We start from the raw sequence: 18320 nt of genomic DNA on the forward strand, positions 1-18320 counted from the left end.
TGATTTTAGCCTAGTGCCTAGCCTAGTAAAATAAGAAAAATCAAAGCGTTAAGTAGCTTTGATTAGGGATGGAAATTTCCCAAAATTGGGAAGTGATGCAGCAGGCAAGGAAGCTGCTATTCCCAAAGGCAGCTTTCCAGCCATTTCATTTCGTTCATAGCTGGAAACAAATGAAGGGATGAGTAGCATGACATTACTCGGGCATTTCATAATGCAAGAAATTAAAAATAGAACCGTCTCCTGGAACACCCCCATCTCACAACACTCAGTGCCCAGGCATGACCCTCTTTCCCCCTCCACGCACTCAGCTCTGCTGGCACGTTCTGCTCGTCAGGTGCATGCCCTGGTTGATTCAATGGACAATCTCGTGGGATGGGGAATTATCAGGCGTAAAGATTTAATAATGACATCTAAATGTATTCAAATGGGGATCCCAATGATCACAGTCAGGGTTCCCATTACACTCTGTGGGGTTGGGACAATCACTATTGGAAATCCTGCCAGTGTAAACATATTTTGGGATCCCAAAGGATTACCCACATCTGCGTCTCCTCCTTCCTGAAACCAGATGCGGAAATCCTTCCCAAGTTATGTATTTATGTAATTAAATGTGCAGTAACTACATTATGCTTTTTTGTTTCTTTTCAATATTGTTCTGATTCAGGTATTGAAAATTATGCTCTTGCACAGCATGCATTTATCAAATCTGTTCAGGTTGAACAAAATGTAAGTAAATTCACAACTTCCTATTTTACATTTTATACTAAATACATTTTATCCAAAGTATTTTGATTTAAAACGTAGGTCATATGATAAAATTTTGGCAAAAGCATGAGACATTGCACAATTACAGTTTGAATTGAGATCATTTAAATTAGTAACTTAAAATGAAAAGTACATTTTCTTTCAGTCTTTCTAATACCATGTTTCAAAAGCTGTAACAATGATGATTAAACATTGACTTTTCAAGTGTGACAATCTCTTGTACTAGAATGTAGTGGCCTGGACCAACCTGGGGGCAACTTATTTGAAGAATGGAAGTATTGAGGTAAATATTGAGAACACTAATGATTAAACTAGAGTAAAAATTACAGTCCAGATAACTCAAATTAGTTAGTGATTTTGTAATCATTTAAAATCTGTTCATAGTATAACGTATAGCATTTAAACTGTAAATATTTTCTAAGATTAATGCTTGTTTTTATTGTTATCACTACTGTTTGTGACTGTCCTATCTTTCTAACTTAGCTTGCCCATGAAGCCTTTAAGGTAGCCCAGTCTTTGGAACCCTCATATGTTATGTGCTGGATTGGACAGGTAAATCATTCATATTGTTTTTGCTCTTTTATATTTATCAAAGTAGGTCGAATACATTCTTAAAACTGTATCAACCAATTAAAAATGGACAGATTAGAAATTTAGCTATGCTATGCAGGTAACTTGACCCATTTCCTTGAGGGCCATCTTATTATACAAAAACTTTTCCAAATTCTTTGATCAAGTGTTACAACATTCAAAAATAATCTAATAATTTGTCATTCTTTTACTGTATTATGAATGAAACTAAAGAATTGTAAGAAATCCATGATGCTATAAATTGACAAAAATGAGCCGTTAAATGAGTTTAATAGAAGACAAACGTTGTGCTTCACCTACCTTTTGAGCACCTGTCTGCTGCTGCTTCTCTATTTCACTACTTCCACATGGGTTACCATCACAGGTTCCTCTCCTCCTCCACCGAGTACAACCATAAAGTTGTTGGCTTTTCACTCACTTTGATAACTGCATATATTTTGTAATATCTTTCAGAATTAAATAAAAGCTGGAGACAAAATGCTTTGGATGCACTTAAACTATTCAGTTGTCAATACCACTTAACATTATGCTGTAGTCAAAGTATTATACTTTTACGTACCATAAATATTTTCCCATATATTTGTAAGGGATTTACCTGGTTTATTACATGTATTATTTTGGCAGTCTCAATTTCCAATCTTTTGAACTTGCAGGCACTTATTGCTGAATCTGTTGGCAGTTATGAAACAATGGATTTGTTTAGACATACCACTGAGCTTGGTGTTGATGTAAGTAATGTTCTTTTATTGTGGCAAAAATATAAGCAAGACTAATCTGTTCAACTGTGAAATTGAATAGATTATCCTCAAAAGACATTAATTGGATAGTTTACAAGCAAGGATTCATCAAAATTTCTTGGATCTCTGATAGTTTCAATACCATAAGCCAAAATTTGTTATTAAAATAACAGTAAAGCTAATGGCATTCTGTATTACTTATCCACAAATGTTAAAGCAATTTCAAGTGAGTACTCAATTAATTATTAAATGTGAATATCCAAAGGTTGCTGCCCAGGTTGCTTCACTTTGCATTTTTGTTGTCTGCCTCACCACTGACGTATTTTGAATATCATGATGTTGCTATATTTGCTTGGTAAATGTAAATGAAAAATCTGTAACTATTTGGGACTGGTAATTAGCATTAGCACCTTTTCAATTATATAATAATCATTAATTACAGCCAATCAATCTTGGTTACTGAATATTAACAATTGTATTCATTCTCATTTCATTTCTGTTCAAATATTTTCAGGGAAATTTTAGAAGTGTTATTATTTATCTTTTTCCTTTCTGTCCTTTTTAAAATCATTTGTAATTCAATATATATTAATTTGCCTTTATCTCTGTTTCGGTACTTGGCATTTATTTTACCCCTGTAAATTCACACTCCTTTCACACTTAATTCCTCCAGTCCTGTGCAAGACAATAGGCTTCTCAGTGCTTTGTTTATTCTTTAATCCTTAAATATAATTGGTTAATGCCCTATTCATTGATGTCTCGTATGTCCTGTTTTTCTTCACTGCATTGCTAGGGGCTCGCACTTTCAGCAACTTTGTAGTGTTATGTTTCCAGTTGATGTTCCTACTGGACAGAAAGGTCTCATAATGGAACCTGGCTCAGTAGACTGTTTTAGAAAATGTGGAGGAACAGGGAGTCACAAGATTAACAATTGGGAGATTTATTTATTAAACATGAAAAGTTCAATAAAACAATACCCTTTCATTCCCCCTAACTTCACAAATGTGCACAGCATTCAAGGATAGCATGCCACTCAATCGATTTTCCATGGATTTCTCCTCAAGTTCCCCCAGATTATTGTCACATGTATTTCCAAACTCCACTTTCAAACTTCTTCTCACAAATAATGTGTTCCATCAGCTGCTTGAATCAAAAATCCACCAGCAGGTTTTCCAATTGTCCTTTCAAACAAAACTTCCTCTGCACTGTTTTAACAAGGATCTGCCTTCAGGTCTTCTAACTCTTCTTTCACAATTCCTTTGCCTTGAATGCTTTGACACAAACTACAAAATCAGCACCAAAAACCCCACAATTATTTTCAACAAATAAACTGTAGTTAAATATTAAAATTCTTACAACTGTCAGATATCTTTATGGCTTTTCACTAGCCAACCCCTTCAGCCTTTGACTTCACTGAACAGTACTCTATTCTGTTTTAACTTCAGGCTTCCTGAACTAGAGAAACTCAATTTCTCTAGTTTCCTTAATTAGCTGTCCTTTTAGATTTCAGGTACTGGCTTCCCTGACCATTACTCCATTCTATAGTCTTTCTTATAAAGTTGACAGCTGCTCATCCTCTAGCTTCCTGACCCCAACCACTATGAATTTTTACCTTTAAAGGGGCCCTAGGTTGCTATGCAACCACTCATTCCTTCTCCAAGCTTTTATTAACTCTTTGCACCATAAATACTCTCAGCACAATAGAAACACAGTTTGAACTGAAACCAAAACACAGGCAAACACCTTTGTCTAACATGAATCCAACTATAGGCTTGTCCTTCCTCACTAGGTGGGATTCTCCCAAAAACATTATCATAAAAACTGGAGTAAATACTGTTTTTTTTTCCCCTCCCCCTGCCACACATCATTGCGCTTCTGGACTCCTTCACTCCAGTGAATAGGGAGCTGTTGTAAACCTTGCTGGAGTGAAACACTCCTGGTGGTGGGGGGAAACAATAGTGGGCCCAGAGACTTCAGTCTCGAACCCATTAATGATATGTAAATTTTCATTAGCATAATTTGTTCAGTTCCGTGCCGATTTCTGGTGTGGAGCTGATGCTGGAAATCGGGTGGGCAGAGATGCATGGAGGTTGTGATGCCCAGCCTGTAACCCGCTACATGGCCTCTGCTTGAGTCTCACAGCCTACTGCATTGCTCTAGCTCTAGTATTGCCCCCACTAACTTAAACTCACTTAAATCTAAACCTTATTTCTAATATTTAACAATACAAACATAGATTCTTAAAACTTCTTCACTTTTTCTGACAGTGGGCTAATATGCTTTTGAGCTGAAGAATGCATGGAGAAGCCAAGCTAACAACAGACTCCTTCAGATACATTTACTATGTCAAGTTCTTATCCATAAGTTTTTCAGTGTGCATGCATCAATTGAGTCATTCTTGATGCCAGTTTAATGATTCATTGCTAATTCAAGTTAAATTTGTGGTTGAACGAGCAGAAAGGAATGTTTGCATTTTGTTAGAATTTATTGAACTTGAGGTTATTTTAAATTTGGATTGTAAAATGAAATTAGGAAAAATATTTCTTTATATAGACTGAAGGAGCTAAAGGTTATGCACACTGGGTGTGTGCAACACTGCAAGATAAATCCAACAGAAATTCCGAACTGTACAAGTACAACATTGTACAAATGAATGCAATAGCTGCTGCACAAGTTGTCATGAGCAAGTACACAGGTATGGCAAAATATGTTTGACGAGCTGTTGCACTTGATAGTTAATTGATGTTCAAATCGACTTTAGAAATACTTAATATTACAACCAAACTATGAATTTATTCACAAATACCGTGGCAATATTCAATAGTGATGAGGTCTGCTGCAAAATTGTCACACATCCTAACAAAGTATCAACTTTTAAATTTGAGAATAGTGGTAGATTGATCAGTATATCTTAATATCAATAATTTATGTTTACATGTTTCAATGTAGAAAAAATCCTCGGTGCTTCTCAGAGGTGTACTTGGGCAATAATTGATACCAAACCAAATTGAAAGGTAATTGGAGCTAACCAAAATTTTGGTCAAAAAGGTTCATTTTAAATGAATGTCAAAGGAAAAGTGGTGTGGTGGGGTTAAGCACAACTGAATCTTGTGCTAAGCTTAGCTCAGCTGAATGCAAAGCAGTCAGTGGTGAGGTGAAGGCTAGAGTCAGAGGAACAGGATGTTGTAGAGCTAGAGGTGGTTAGCAGGAAGAAGTGTGAGCAAACAAAGGATTTAAATATCAAGACCTGGGATTTTACAACATACTCCACACCCCACTTTTCTCCCCGCAACTGAGAATTTGGTCCTTGCCCAAAAGCTGGCTGCCCTGCAGCCATTTTATGCTAGAAGAAGCCTTAATTGTTTCAAGCTAAGACGTTGCCATCATCTGGGAGGAAGTCCCACCTGAGATTTGACAATAGCTTTGTAGTCCCAGCAGAACCAGATTCAAGCACTGGCTACTGATAGGCAGGCCCCAAGAGAAAGGAGGCCTTCTCCATCTTCCTGCTTGGCAGCAGCCTCCTCAGTGAAGACTGCCAGGCTACATGTCTGGCTTCTGCCTGGCAAAATAGAAGGAAAATGGGTACTTGTTTGTGGTGTGTTTTGTTTTGACAGACTAACAAGTAGTTATCTTAATTTTGTGTTTTGAACAGAGAGAATTCAGACTGATGCAACAGCTTTCACAATGTTAGGTTATTTAAATGAGTATCTGAACCTCCAGAAACAAGCAGGAGAGGCATATCACAGGTAAGGATTGGGTTAAAAACAAAACATGTTACCACAAGTTTAGAAACAAAAGAATACCCTGAGACAGATGTGATTAATGCTCCCAAGTTACTTTGAAATTGCTATTCTGTAAATGTGTAATTCAAAACCTATCTTGGGAATGAAAAAAGCATCTTGTGCCCGTTGTGACAGAAATGCTTGATCCCACAAGAGTGGTAGAAATTATCTACAAAAGCCTTCTTGTGGGTATAGCAAGATAAAAGTTAATGTCACAAACACAGGAATAAATCTGGTCTTTAAACAGAAAACTGCAAGAGCAGCCTTACAGCAGTTTCAGAACTTAGTTGCACAGCATGTTAATGATTATTTTGCAGATGTTAACTGAGATGACCCACTGATGTAGTGAAGTACAAATTTTTCATTATTTTGTATTTTTAAATGTAATTATAAGTCTACCCTTGTTGCTCTGTATATTTGTCTGCGATAGAATAAAGAAGCTTACTTATTTGAATATGCTCTCTTAAGGACAAACTCTTCCAGCCTGTTGAATGAAATCATAGCTCATCTGTGATAAAACTCTACAGCTACGATTTGCCCATCCTACGCTGCTAATTTTTTTTTCGCATAGCAGACCGGGAGATTGTCACATCGGCCAATTCACAGGGCTCACACCCCACTAACATCCCCCAGCGTCAGATTTCTGGCAGCGTCTGGTCCATGCTGGAAATCAGCAGGGAAGTACAAACACCATTGGTCACTTCAATATAATATCAGTGTGAAGTCTCTGGGCTTGCTAGCATCTCTGCAGACGCGTGCACATGCACACACGTCTCGCTGGAGTAGTTGACTCCAGCTGGGTTTAGAGTAGCTACCCACTAATGGGGAACTAGCAGCTGGACCCCACTGGAGTGCAAGGATGGCAATTGGGGCCCCCAGAGGGTCAGGTCGGTGGAGACTGTTTTGAAGGGTAACCAAGAAGATCGATGAGGGCAGTGCAGTTGACGTTGTCTACGTGGACTTTAGCAAGGCATTTGACAAGGTCCTGCGTAGTAGATTGTTGCATAAGGTTAAATCTCATGGGATTCAGGGTGAGGTAGCCAATTGGATACAAAATTAGTTTGAAAACAGAAGACACAGGGTGGTTGTAGAGGGTTGTTCTTCAAATTGGAGGACTGTGACCAGCGGTGTGCCTCAGGAATTGGTGCTGGGTCCACTGTTATTTGCCATTCATATTAATGATTTGGATGAGAATTTGAGACACACTTAGTAAATTTGATGATGACACCAATTTGATATAGTGGACAATGAAAAACGTTATCTAGAATTGCAATGAAATCTTGATCAATTGGGCAAATGGGCCGATGAATGGCAGATTGAGTTTAATTTAGATAAAAGTGAGGCGATGCATTTTCGTAGATCAAATTGGGGAACGACCTACACAGTTAATGGTAGAACATTGGGGAGAGTTATACAACAAAGGGATCTAGGAGTACAGGTTCATAGCTCCTTGAAAGTGGAGTCACAAGTGGACAGGGTTGTGAAAAAGACATTTGGCATACTTGGTTTAATTTGTCAGAACGTTGAATGCAGACATTGGGAGGTCTTGTTGCAGTTATACAAGACATTGGGAAGACCACACTTGGAATACTGTGTACAGTTCTGGTCATCCTATTATAGAAAGGGTATTATTAAACTAGAAAGAATGCAGAAAAGATTTACTAGGATGCTACCAGGACTTGATGGTTTGAGTTATAAGGAGAGGTTGGATAGACTGGGACTTTCTCCCTGCAGTGTAGAAGGCTGAGGGGTAATCTTAAAGAAGTTTATAAAATAATGAGGAGCATAGCACTGACAGATTGGTGCATGGACACTGGCCCGCTGAATGCACTGATTTCAGCCTCTCCAGCGTTGATAGGCCCTGTCCCCTAGTTCTTAATGATATCCACGCTGGTGGCTTCTGCATTGCACAGTGTGGAGGAGATTTTTCTCTACTAAAAGAACTAATGTGAATTACTCCAGTTTTCATGCAAATTTGACGCTTAAAACTTTTTGGGGAGAGTATGTCTGCTTTTGCTTCATATCCCTTAATATCTATGGTTAACAAAATGTATTAATCTTAGATTTAAAATTAATAGTTGACCTAGCATCAGCTGCCATTTGCAGAAAAATTTCAAACATTTTTGATTCATTCATGGATTGTGGGCATTGTTGCCTAGGCCAGTGTTTTATTGCCCATCTGTAATAGCCTTTGCAAAGGTGGCGATGAACTGCCTTCTTGAGCCACTGCAGTCCATGTGGTGTAGCTGCACCAAAGAGCTGGTGCAGCTGAGCAATTCCACAATTGCACAGGGGTGGGTGTCATCATTACAACCTGGATTTGCATTGTTAATACAAGTTGCTGTTGGGCACTATGACTCTACCCCAGTGGCAGTGGGCATGGAAAGTATTTATGGGAGCAATCAACAGCACTAAACTTAAGATATCTGTGCCAAGCGTGAATTTATAACCCTACATCAGCTATATTTACTCACTGGGGAGAAGATTTTAACAAACGTTTTGTCAAGTGGACATGCAGAAGAATTCTGTGCAAAAGCAATGGCACGATAACTGAATAAGGTACTAACTGAGAAGAACAACTTCAGAAGTAGTCTGAGATTTATTTGTCCATAAGGAATCATACAGAGATGAAAATTCACTCAGTCCATTTATGGAAGTGATTAGTGTTTTAGTTAAACTGAACCTCAAATTGGCAAATATATTACTATGCTGGCAAGCTTCTTGCAATTCAGTTTTAATATTAGCCTTATAGTTTCTTCTTTGAAATTTCCAACAAATAATATTGAGAAAATACTCTATTATTTTCAGTCATGCATTTTTTTGCATATCATTTTTCTAAGTAAATAATTCTTAATCCAGGAAATATCAATATTCTCTGTCATCCATAATTTTGTTTTTGAAGTTTAGTGCATTTTGATCCTCTGCCCCATTTGCTAAGTGCTGACTCAATTTGTTCCATATGTTCCTGATTTTTAGCTTCTGCTTACTCTCTCTTGTTTTCAGAAATAGCAATTGCATTTGAAATATTTCTGTATATTCCCAGCAGTAATGGAGCTACATAGTTCTCTTCTGATTCACGTGCCAATGTTAAATCCTAAACATCGGCAATTTTTTAAAAAAAAAGGTCTAGAGTAGTCACATTTGTGACAGTGACCCCTCAGCAAGTCTCCCAGTTTTGAATTTTGAGTAAAGACTGTCTTGCTGCACAACACTAACTTTTAGAAGATGACTTGGCTATAAACTCTGCATTCCCAGCCAAAATACAGTTTCTATTTTTAACATAACAAAGCCCCTAGCTGCTTCATAATAGCATAAGTCAATATTAGAACAGATGACGAAAAGGCAAAGAGTTGAGGGATTTTTTTCTTAAACGACAAGTTTGCAGAAAAAAAAGCAGCTGTTACTGAAGCCCTGGACTATCATCATTTGATAGTCATAGAGGTTCACAGCATGGAAACAGGCCCTTTTAGCCCAACTTGTCCATACTGCCCTTTTTTGAAAAACCCCTAAGCTAATTCCAATTGCCCGCATTTGGCCCATATCCCTCTACAACCATCATACCCATATAACTATCTAAATCCTTTTTAAAAGAGAAAATTGTACCTGCCTCTACTACAACTTCTGGCAGCTTGTTCCAGACACCCCCCACCCTGTGTGTGAAATAATTGCCCCTCTAGACACTTGTATCTCTCCCCTCTCACCTTAAACCTATGCCCTCTAGTTTTAGACTCCCCACCTGTGGGAAAAGATATTGACTATCTACTTTGTCTATGCCTCTCATTATCTTATAGACCTCTATAGGGTCACCTCTCAGCCTCCTATGCTCCAGAGAAAAATGTCCCAGTCTATTCAGCCTCTCCTTATAACTCAATCCATTAAGTCACGATGGCATCCTAGTAAATCTTTTATGCGCTCTTTCTAGTTTAATATATCCTTTCTGTAATAAGATGACCGAATTGCAGATAGTTTTCCAAGTGTGGCCTTACAATGTCTTGTACAACTTCAAGACATACCAACTCCTGTATTTATTGTTCTGATCGATGAAACCAAGCATGCCGAATGCTGCCTTCACCAACCTGTCCACCTGTGACTCCACCCTAGAGATCTATTTGTTCTGTAACTCTCCCCATCGCCCTATCATTAACTGAGTAAATCTTGCCCTGGTTCAGTCTACCAAAATGCATCACCTTGCATTTGTCTAGATTAAACTCAAAGAACAGCACAGGAAATAGGCCCTTTGGCCCTCCAAGCCCGTGCCGCTCATTGGTCCAACTAGACCATTCGTTTGTATCCCTCCATTTCCAGCCTGCTCATGTGACTATCCAGGTAAGTCTTAAATGATGCCAGTGTGTCTGCCTCCACCACCTTACTTGGCAGCGCATTCCAGGCCACCACCACCGCCCTCTGTGTTTTTTAAAAAAAGTCCCTCTATCATCTGAGTTATACCTTGCCCCTCTCACCTTGAGCCTGTGACCCCTCGATCATCACCTCCGATCTGGGAAAAAGCTGCCCACTGTTCACCCTATCTATACCCTTCATAATTTTGTACACCTCTATTAGGTCTCCCCTCATTCTCTGTCTTTCCAGGGAGAACAACCCTGTTTACCCAATCTCTCATAGCTAAGATCCTCCATACCAGGCAACATACTGGTAAACCTTCTCTGAACTCTCTAAAGCCTCCACGTCCTTCTGGTAGTGCGGCGACCAGAACTGGAGGCCGTACTCCAAATGTGGCCTAACCAGTGTTCTATACAGCTGCAACACCAGACTCCAACTTTTATACTCTATACCCCATCCTATAAAGGCAAGCATACCATATGCCTTCTTCGCCACCTTCTCCACCTGTGCTGCCACCTTCAAGGATTTGTGGACTTGCACACCCAGGTCCCTCTGTGTTTCTATACTCTTGATGGCTTTGCCATTTATTGTATAACTCCCCCCTGCATTAGTTCTTCCAAAATGCATCACTTTGTATTTATCTGGATTAAATTCCATCTGCCATTTCTCCACCCAATTTTCCAGCCTATCTATATCCTGCTGTATTGACCAACAATATTCATTGCTACCCGCAAGTCCAGCCATTTTCGTGTCATCTGCAAACTTGCTGATAACACCAGTTACACGTTCTTCCAAAACATTTATATATATCACAAATAGCAGAGGTCCTGGTACAGAGCCCTGCGGAGCACCACTGGTCACAGACCTCCAGCTGGAAAAAGACCCTTCAGCTGCTACCCTCTGTCTCCTGTGGCCAAACCAGTTCTCTACCCATCTAGCCACCTCTCTTTGTATCCCATGAGCCTTAACCTTCTTAACCAACCTGCCATGAGGGACCTTGTCAAACGCCTTACTGAAATCCATATAGACGACATCCACGGCCCTTCGTCAACCGTTTTCGTCATCTCCTCAAAAAAAACTCCACCAAATTTGTAAGGCACAACGTCCCTCTTACAAAACCATGCTGTCTGTCACTGAGATTATTCCGTTCTAAATGCGCACACATCCTATCTCTAAGAATCCTGTCCAACAACTTCCCTACCACGGACATCAAGCTCACCGGCCTGTAATTACCCGGGTTATCCCTGCTCCCCTCCTTAAATAACGGTACCACATTCGCTATCCTCCAATCCTCTGGGACCTCACCTGTGTCCAATGAAGAGACAAAGATTTCTGTCAGAGGCCCAGCAATTTCATCTCTTGTCTCCCTGAGCAGTCTAGGATAGATGCCATCAGGCCCTGGGGATTTGTCAGTTTTAATGTTCCCTAAAAAACCTAACACTTCCTGCCTTGTAATGGAGATTCTCTTTAACGGGTCAACACCTCCCTCTGAAACACTCCCAGTCAACATGTCCCTCTCCTTTGTGAATACTGATGTAAAGTATTCATTTAGGATCTCCCCTGTTCCCTTGGGTTCTAAGCATAATTCCCCTCCTTTGTCCCTGAGAGGTCTGTTTTTTTTTCCCTGACAACTCTCTAACATATAAAATGTCTTAGGATTAAGGAGAATCCTATCTGCCAAAAACATTTTGTGACCTCTTTTTGCCCTTCTAACTCCCCATTTGAGTTCTTTCCTACTCTCTCTCTATTCCTCCAGAGCTCCATCTGTTTTCAGTTGCCAGGACCTAACGTACACCTCCATATGCTACTTGTCAGCCCACTGGCCCAATTGATCAAGATCCTGTTGCAATTGGAGATAGCTTTCTTCATTGTCCACGACGCCACCAATCTTGGTGTCATCTGCAAACTTACTGATGATACCTCCTATATTCTCATCCAAATCATTAATATAAATGACAAATAAGTGGGCCCAGCACTGATCCTTGAGGCACACCACTAGTCACAGACCTCCAGTTTGAAAAACAGCTCTCTACAACCATCCTCTGGCTTCTGTCAGGAAGCCAATTTTGTATCCATTTAGATTCCTCACCCTGGATCCCATGAGATTTAACTTTGTGCAACAATCTACCATGTGGTATTGAATGATGGCTCCATCAAGATGAGATATATTCCATGTCGATACTAAAGATGTTTAGATGGTGCTGATATGCATGCATTTTTTTATGGTGAGCTGTGTTGCTTCCCACACCACTCACGAGGATCTGATATGTGCAGGAAAGCTTTTTTCTCTCAAGACACATATTTATTATTTTCGATTTCAGAGCAGTTGTGCTGCTTCAGAAAACTGAAGATGAAGAAAAACTTAAGTACGCTCGGAGAAATTGGATTCGAGCTTTATGGTAGGTTATAAGTTTATAAGTGACTTGTATGCCTAATAAAGATTTTTAGACAGTTACCTTCCATCATTTTATTCCTGTTATTTAAATTGTAAATATATTTTAATAATGTTTTAAAAAATATTGATTGGGACATTAAACAAGTGCCTAAAACGTTCCGGTTGTTTTATGAATGTTGGCTGTGTCGAGTTGATCTTCCTTTCCTGTTAATGTCTTTACCTTCAATGATTCTCCAAATCTAGTGTGCATAGAAAACATGTTGAATATGAAGCGCTTATCTCTTCAGTACCGAATTTGTTTTGAGGTCTCTTCAGAGGGGTGTCTGTGTGTGTGTCTGTTTATGTACACGTGCATAATCACAACCCAATATTCCCATTCTATTTGGGTATTACTAATTTAATGTTGCTCTCACTTTTGTGACCATTCTATATAGAATTTTGAAACTGCAATTAGAAAAGCTATTTTCCAATTTAATAGTCTGTTACTAATATAGCTCTAAAATTTTTAATCCTATTCTATTTGCCTGTTTGTGTTTTGATGATCGCTCACTTTACTAAATGAAAATCTCTCCCCACCCTGCAACCGTCCCAGAGTACCGCAATCTCCAGCACTGCCCCCTCCCCCATCCAGCCTATTTGCAGCGTGGCAGTGAGACCCCTCACTCCCACCAATCACTCCTTGGCCCCATCCACAATAGATTTCTAGACAAGTTTGCACATTCTCCCTGTCTCTGCGTGAGTTTCTTCCGGGTGCTATGGTTTCCACCCACAATCCAAAGATATGTGCGTTAGATTGATTGGCCGTGCTAAATTGACCCTAGTGTCAATGGGGATTAGCAGGCTAAACTGAGGTTTGGTAGGAAGGACTATTACTTACATGGCAAAAAACTGCAGCATGCAACGGTGCAGAGGGACCTCAGGGTCCTTGTGCATGAGTCGCAAAAACCCAGCCTGCAGGTGCAGCAGGTGGTCGGGAAGGCAAATGGGGTGCTGGCCTTCATAGCAAGGGGGATTGAATATAAAAGTAGGGAGGTCTTGCTGCAACTGTACAGGGCACTGGTGAGGCCGCAGCTGGAGTACTGTGTGCAGTTTTGGTCGCCGCACTTACGCAAGGATATTTTGGCCTTGGAGGGAGTGCAGAGGAGGTTTACTAGGCTGATACCGGAGTTGAGGGGGTTGAACTATGAGGAGAGGCTGAATAAGCTAGGCTTGTACTCATTAGAGTTTAGAAGAATGAGGGGAGATCTCATTGAGACGTATAAGATGATGAATGGGATGGATAGGATAGAGGTGGAGAGGCTCTTCCCGCTCAGGAAGGACAGTAGGACTAGAGGGCACAGCCTCAAGATAAGGGGGGGCAGTTTAGAACGGAGTTGAGGAGGAACTTCTTCACTCAAAGGGTGGTGAATCCCTGGAATTCTCTGCCCGTTGAAGTGGTGGAGGCTGCCTTGCTAAATATATCTAAGACACGGGTAGATAGGTTTTTGATAGGCAAGGGGATTAAGGGTTATGGGGAGAAGGCGGGAAAGTGGAACTGAGCCATGACAGATCAGCCATGATCTTATTGAATGGCGGGGCAGGCTCGAGGGGCTAGATGGCCTACTCCTGCTCCTATTTCTTATGTTAAAGGAATAGGGCCTTGATGAGCTGAATGGCCTCCTTCTGTACTGTAAGGATTCTGTGAAATCATGTCCAATGATTTCTATTTTCTTTGGTGATTGCTGTGTTCAGAGTTTTTATATTGTTGGATTAGCCAAAGGTCACAATCCTGCCAGTTCTGTGACCGTACTGAAGAGCATTGATTATTACTGTACGTATTTACCTTGTGGGTTGGAACACCTGCAGTTTCAAGATGACCTTGCCACTACATCAAAGACTTTGTTTTATTATTCAGTACTGCAGGTCAATATCAAGAGGCTATCCAGGCTTACATGTTGAACCCACCTGTGGAGTTTGACGACATCACTGGTCTTGCTCTGGCTTACTTGAAGGAAGGACTTTTTCGGGAGAGTGCCAGAGGTAAATATGGCATTAGCATGAAATGAGTACAAGGAAGTGTCTATAAATTTGACATTCCTGTGTAAAATGTACAGTATTTATTATCCCAAATGTATAGACTTGTATTTTAGGTTAGCCATTTATTATTATATAAATAGAATAAACTATGAAATACATATTTGACTGCTTATAAACAAAAGTACAATAGTCTGGAATGTAAGGTCAGTGGCGAAGGAACAATGGTCATTGCTGATCTTAAAAAAAAAACAACTGCCTCTGGTATGGATTTCCTCTTTCCCAGTTAGTTTTAATCAAACACGAAGTCAGATGTCTCTCCAGGTGTCCATCAACCGTAATGTCACCAAATCACATTAAGTCATTCTCACTAACATTAAAATGTGCTGATTATACTTTACTTTCAAATATCATATTACACAGTGAAATAAATCATTAGGATATATGTGTGGGACTAAGATCAAAACTGAGATACCATAAACCTCAAAATATCCGTCTTATGAATATGTGAAATTTCATCATAATTTTATTGATGGAATGTCAAATTTCTTTTTCAGCAAAATCATAAACTTAGCACCCTGTTTAAAACCCAGTCGCATCTCATTTAATTTAAAAAATAATTTTGGGGTGTTTTAAGCAATGTCATTAGGATAAGAGCAAGTTCACATCAGTGATTGCTGTCAGAGGGAACTTGTCAGTGCACCCTCTGGAGAAGCATTGAATCGGTAACAACAATTTCAACATATCCACGTAGACTCCAGAAGCCATGATGTGGAGATGCTGGTGTTGGATTGGGGTAAACGCAATAAGAAGTCTCTCAACACCAGGTTAAAGTCCAACAGGTTTATTTGGTAGTAAATGCCACTAGCTTTCGGGGTTTGCACCTTCATCACCTGATTTACTACCAAATAAACCTGTTGGACTTTAATCTGGTGTTGTGAGACTTCTTACTGTGTTTACTCCAGAAGTTGTCAGTTTCAGGAGGAGTAATGACAGTGAACAGTAATAACAATAGTAATTTTGCTAATTTACTGTCACAAAAGCCAAGCCATCCTTGAAGTGCAAGGAGATTCTAATTAGCTTAATATCAATCACTGCACTATTTCAATGTAATTCTTGTGTGAATCTGCCTTAGCATTTCAACATAATATATGACAATAGAATACCAGTTTGAAGAAAATTATTTAATATTTTCAATTTATTACAATTTTGATCAATTAACTCATTATTGGTATCTTGAAATTTGTTAATCAAGCAATTGTAATTATTCCTATTATGCATTGTTTTTTTTTACTGTGTTGAGAGGTGTTTAAATTGTGGTTTGTGTATTTTTGGCTTTATTTATATTTTGACAGCTTATGAAAAGGCTTTAACTATTGCTCGCACAGAGAAAGAGAAGGCTCATATAATGATTGCACTTGCAATGATCGCTTTCAAAGAGGGCAGAATGGACAATTGCAAAACTTTGCTCTTCAAATGGTAAATATCCCCTTGTGCTTCAGGTACCAGGATCTTCCATTTGGATTGGTCTGTGATTTATACTTGGGTAAAGTACAGTGATTTTCTGCTGCCTACTGCAGTGTGGCTGACCAGGAAATTTTCTCGCTTTTACTGCTCTCCAAGTGCATCAGAAGTATTTAGAAGCAAATAATCAAAACTTTATGACTCTCTGACATGGCTGTACATTAAGAGTTCAAACACCTATTCCAATCCTGTTTTTTAGCGCTTACTCCCAAGCCTTGTATGCTATGGAAGTTCAAATGCCATAACTACTGCTTAAATGTTGAAGGTTCCCACCTCTAGCGTCCTTTCAGGCGGAATCCCAGATTCCACCATCCTCAAAGTGAAAATCCTCAAATCCCCTCTAAATCTCCTGTCCTTTTACCTTGCATCTCTGCCCCTTGGTTATGGACCCTTCTACTAAGGGGCAGGTTTTTTTGTGTTTACCCTAGCTATGTTCCTCATTTTGTACATTTCAATCAGTCCCCTCTTCCGCCTTCTCTGCTCCTAAGAAAAACAACTTTAGCCTAAGCAGCTTCTGTTCAAAGCTGAAACTCTCTATCCAGGCACCATCCTGGTGAATCTCCTCTGCACTCTTTCTAGTGCAGTCACGTGCTTGGTGTAGTGTGGTGACCAGAACTGCGCATAGTGGGCTCAGTTTTACCATTTTGATTCTAAGCGCTGGGTGGCTTGAAACTGGGAGTGTTTCAGATCCAATTTTTAGACCTGTTCTCAGGTGCCCCCCATATGTGCTCTCACTGCAAAAATATCAGCGATTCCGAATTGCGCTGTAGAAGCTTGTGGACAGGACTTAACGTGCCCGAAATCCTGCAGCTCTGATCGATATCTCCAACTGCGCATGCGCAGAAAAAGAGAGAACGTGGCTCCACTGCCACATCGCTCCCGGAATGGATAATGCCTTCCCCGGCCCCCACAACAGTACTGACACCCTTACCCCTCACCCAAGCTGATCATGGTCCTGTCTCTTTCTTCCCCTCACTGATTACTGGCAGAGCGACAGCGGACCCCCCCCCCCCCCCTCTTTCTGATCACAAGCAGAATGGCAGCAGATCCCCCTTTCCCCCTCACAGATCACAGGCAGAGTGGTAGCGAACTCCCCCTTCCCCCTCACTGATCACAGGGAAAGTGGCAGCAGCCCCCACTTCTCCCTCGCTGATCACAGGCAGAATGGCAGTGGACCCTCACTGATCACAGGCAGAATGACAGCAGTCTCTCTCTTCCCCACCCACACTCTCCCTCCCCCTCCAAGATCTCAAGCAGAGAACCGTCGGATGCTCAGCACTTATTTCCTTGCTAGCTTGAGTGTCAGAATCAGCCTTTTGTAAAGCATATCTGTTTTGTGCCGAATCTGGACGGGCGAATGTGGTAAAGAGAAACATGTCACTAAGTTTGGGCATGCAGCTCATTAAGTCAATTTAAATGCATGCATTTAAAGGGGGAATTGGCACAGAGGTGGGTGCAGATCACATTACTCACCTCATGCCTTCCCTACTCTTTTATATTCTATACCTTGGCTAATGAAAGCAAATACTGCGAATGCTGGAATCTGAAACAAAAACAGAAAATGCTAGAGAAACACAGTAGGTTTGACAGCATCTATGGAGAGAGAATAGAGCCAAGGTTTCATCAGGGTTGATGAAGGGGTATCCAGACTTGAAACATCAGCTCTATTCTCTCCCCACAGATGCTGTCAGACTTGCTGAGTTTCTCCAGCATTTTCTGTTCAAGTATCTCATGCTGCCTTAAGCACCCTGTCTGTCCTGCTGCCTTTAGGGTTCTTTGGACAAGCACCTCAAGGTCCTTCTGCTCCTCTGTTCTTCTTAGTGTCCTATCATTCATTCTGTATTCCCTTGCCTGGTTAGTCCTCCCAAAATGCAACATGAATACACCTTCCATAGCCATCAAGTCCTGAAGTAGGACTTGAACCCAGAACTTCTGTCCAGAGATAGGGATGCTACCACTGCGCCACAACACTGGTAAATACCTAGAACACATTGAATGTCAAGAGGTGATTGTTAGATTCTCTTAGTGAAAATTGTCACTGCCTGGCATTTGGATGGCATGAATATTAATTGCCATTCATCAGCCCAAGCCTGAATGTTGTCTAATTCCTGTTACATATGGAGACGGAATTCTTCAGTATCTGAGGGGTGGAACAGTGGTTAACACTGGTTCACT

The 18320-nt window shown here is 40.3% G+C and overlaps 1 protein-coding gene across 3 annotated transcripts in view; it reads left to right on the top strand.

The window, feature by feature from the left end:
• The window catches only part of skic3 (SKI3 subunit of superkiller complex), a 102437-nt gene that overhangs the window by 64311 nt on the left and 19806 nt on the right, over positions 1 to 18320 (top strand). For all 3 annotated transcript variants that reach the window (XM_080189107.1, XM_080189106.1, XM_080189108.1), the window contains 9 exons: positions 665 to 726; positions 992 to 1048; positions 1249 to 1317; positions 2010 to 2084; positions 4647 to 4788; positions 5746 to 5839; positions 12535 to 12612; positions 14503 to 14627; positions 15977 to 16100. In XM_080189107.1, coding sequence (XP_080045233.1) covers positions 665 to 726; positions 992 to 1048; positions 1249 to 1317; positions 2010 to 2084; positions 4647 to 4788; positions 5746 to 5839; positions 12535 to 12612; positions 14503 to 14627; positions 15977 to 16100 — 826 coding nt within the window. The remainder of the gene's footprint in view (positions 1 to 664; positions 727 to 991; positions 1049 to 1248; positions 1318 to 2009; positions 2085 to 4646; positions 4789 to 5745; positions 5840 to 12534; positions 12613 to 14502; positions 14628 to 15976; positions 16101 to 18320) is intronic.

Source organism: Carcharhinus amblyrhynchos, chromosome 5, assembly GCF_965287045.1.
Source record: "Carcharhinus amblyrhynchos chromosome 5, sCarAmb.v2.hapA, whole genome shotgun sequence".
Classification (NCBI taxonomy): Eukaryota; Metazoa; Chordata; class Chondrichthyes; order Carcharhiniformes; family Carcharhinidae; genus Carcharhinus; species Carcharhinus amblyrhynchos.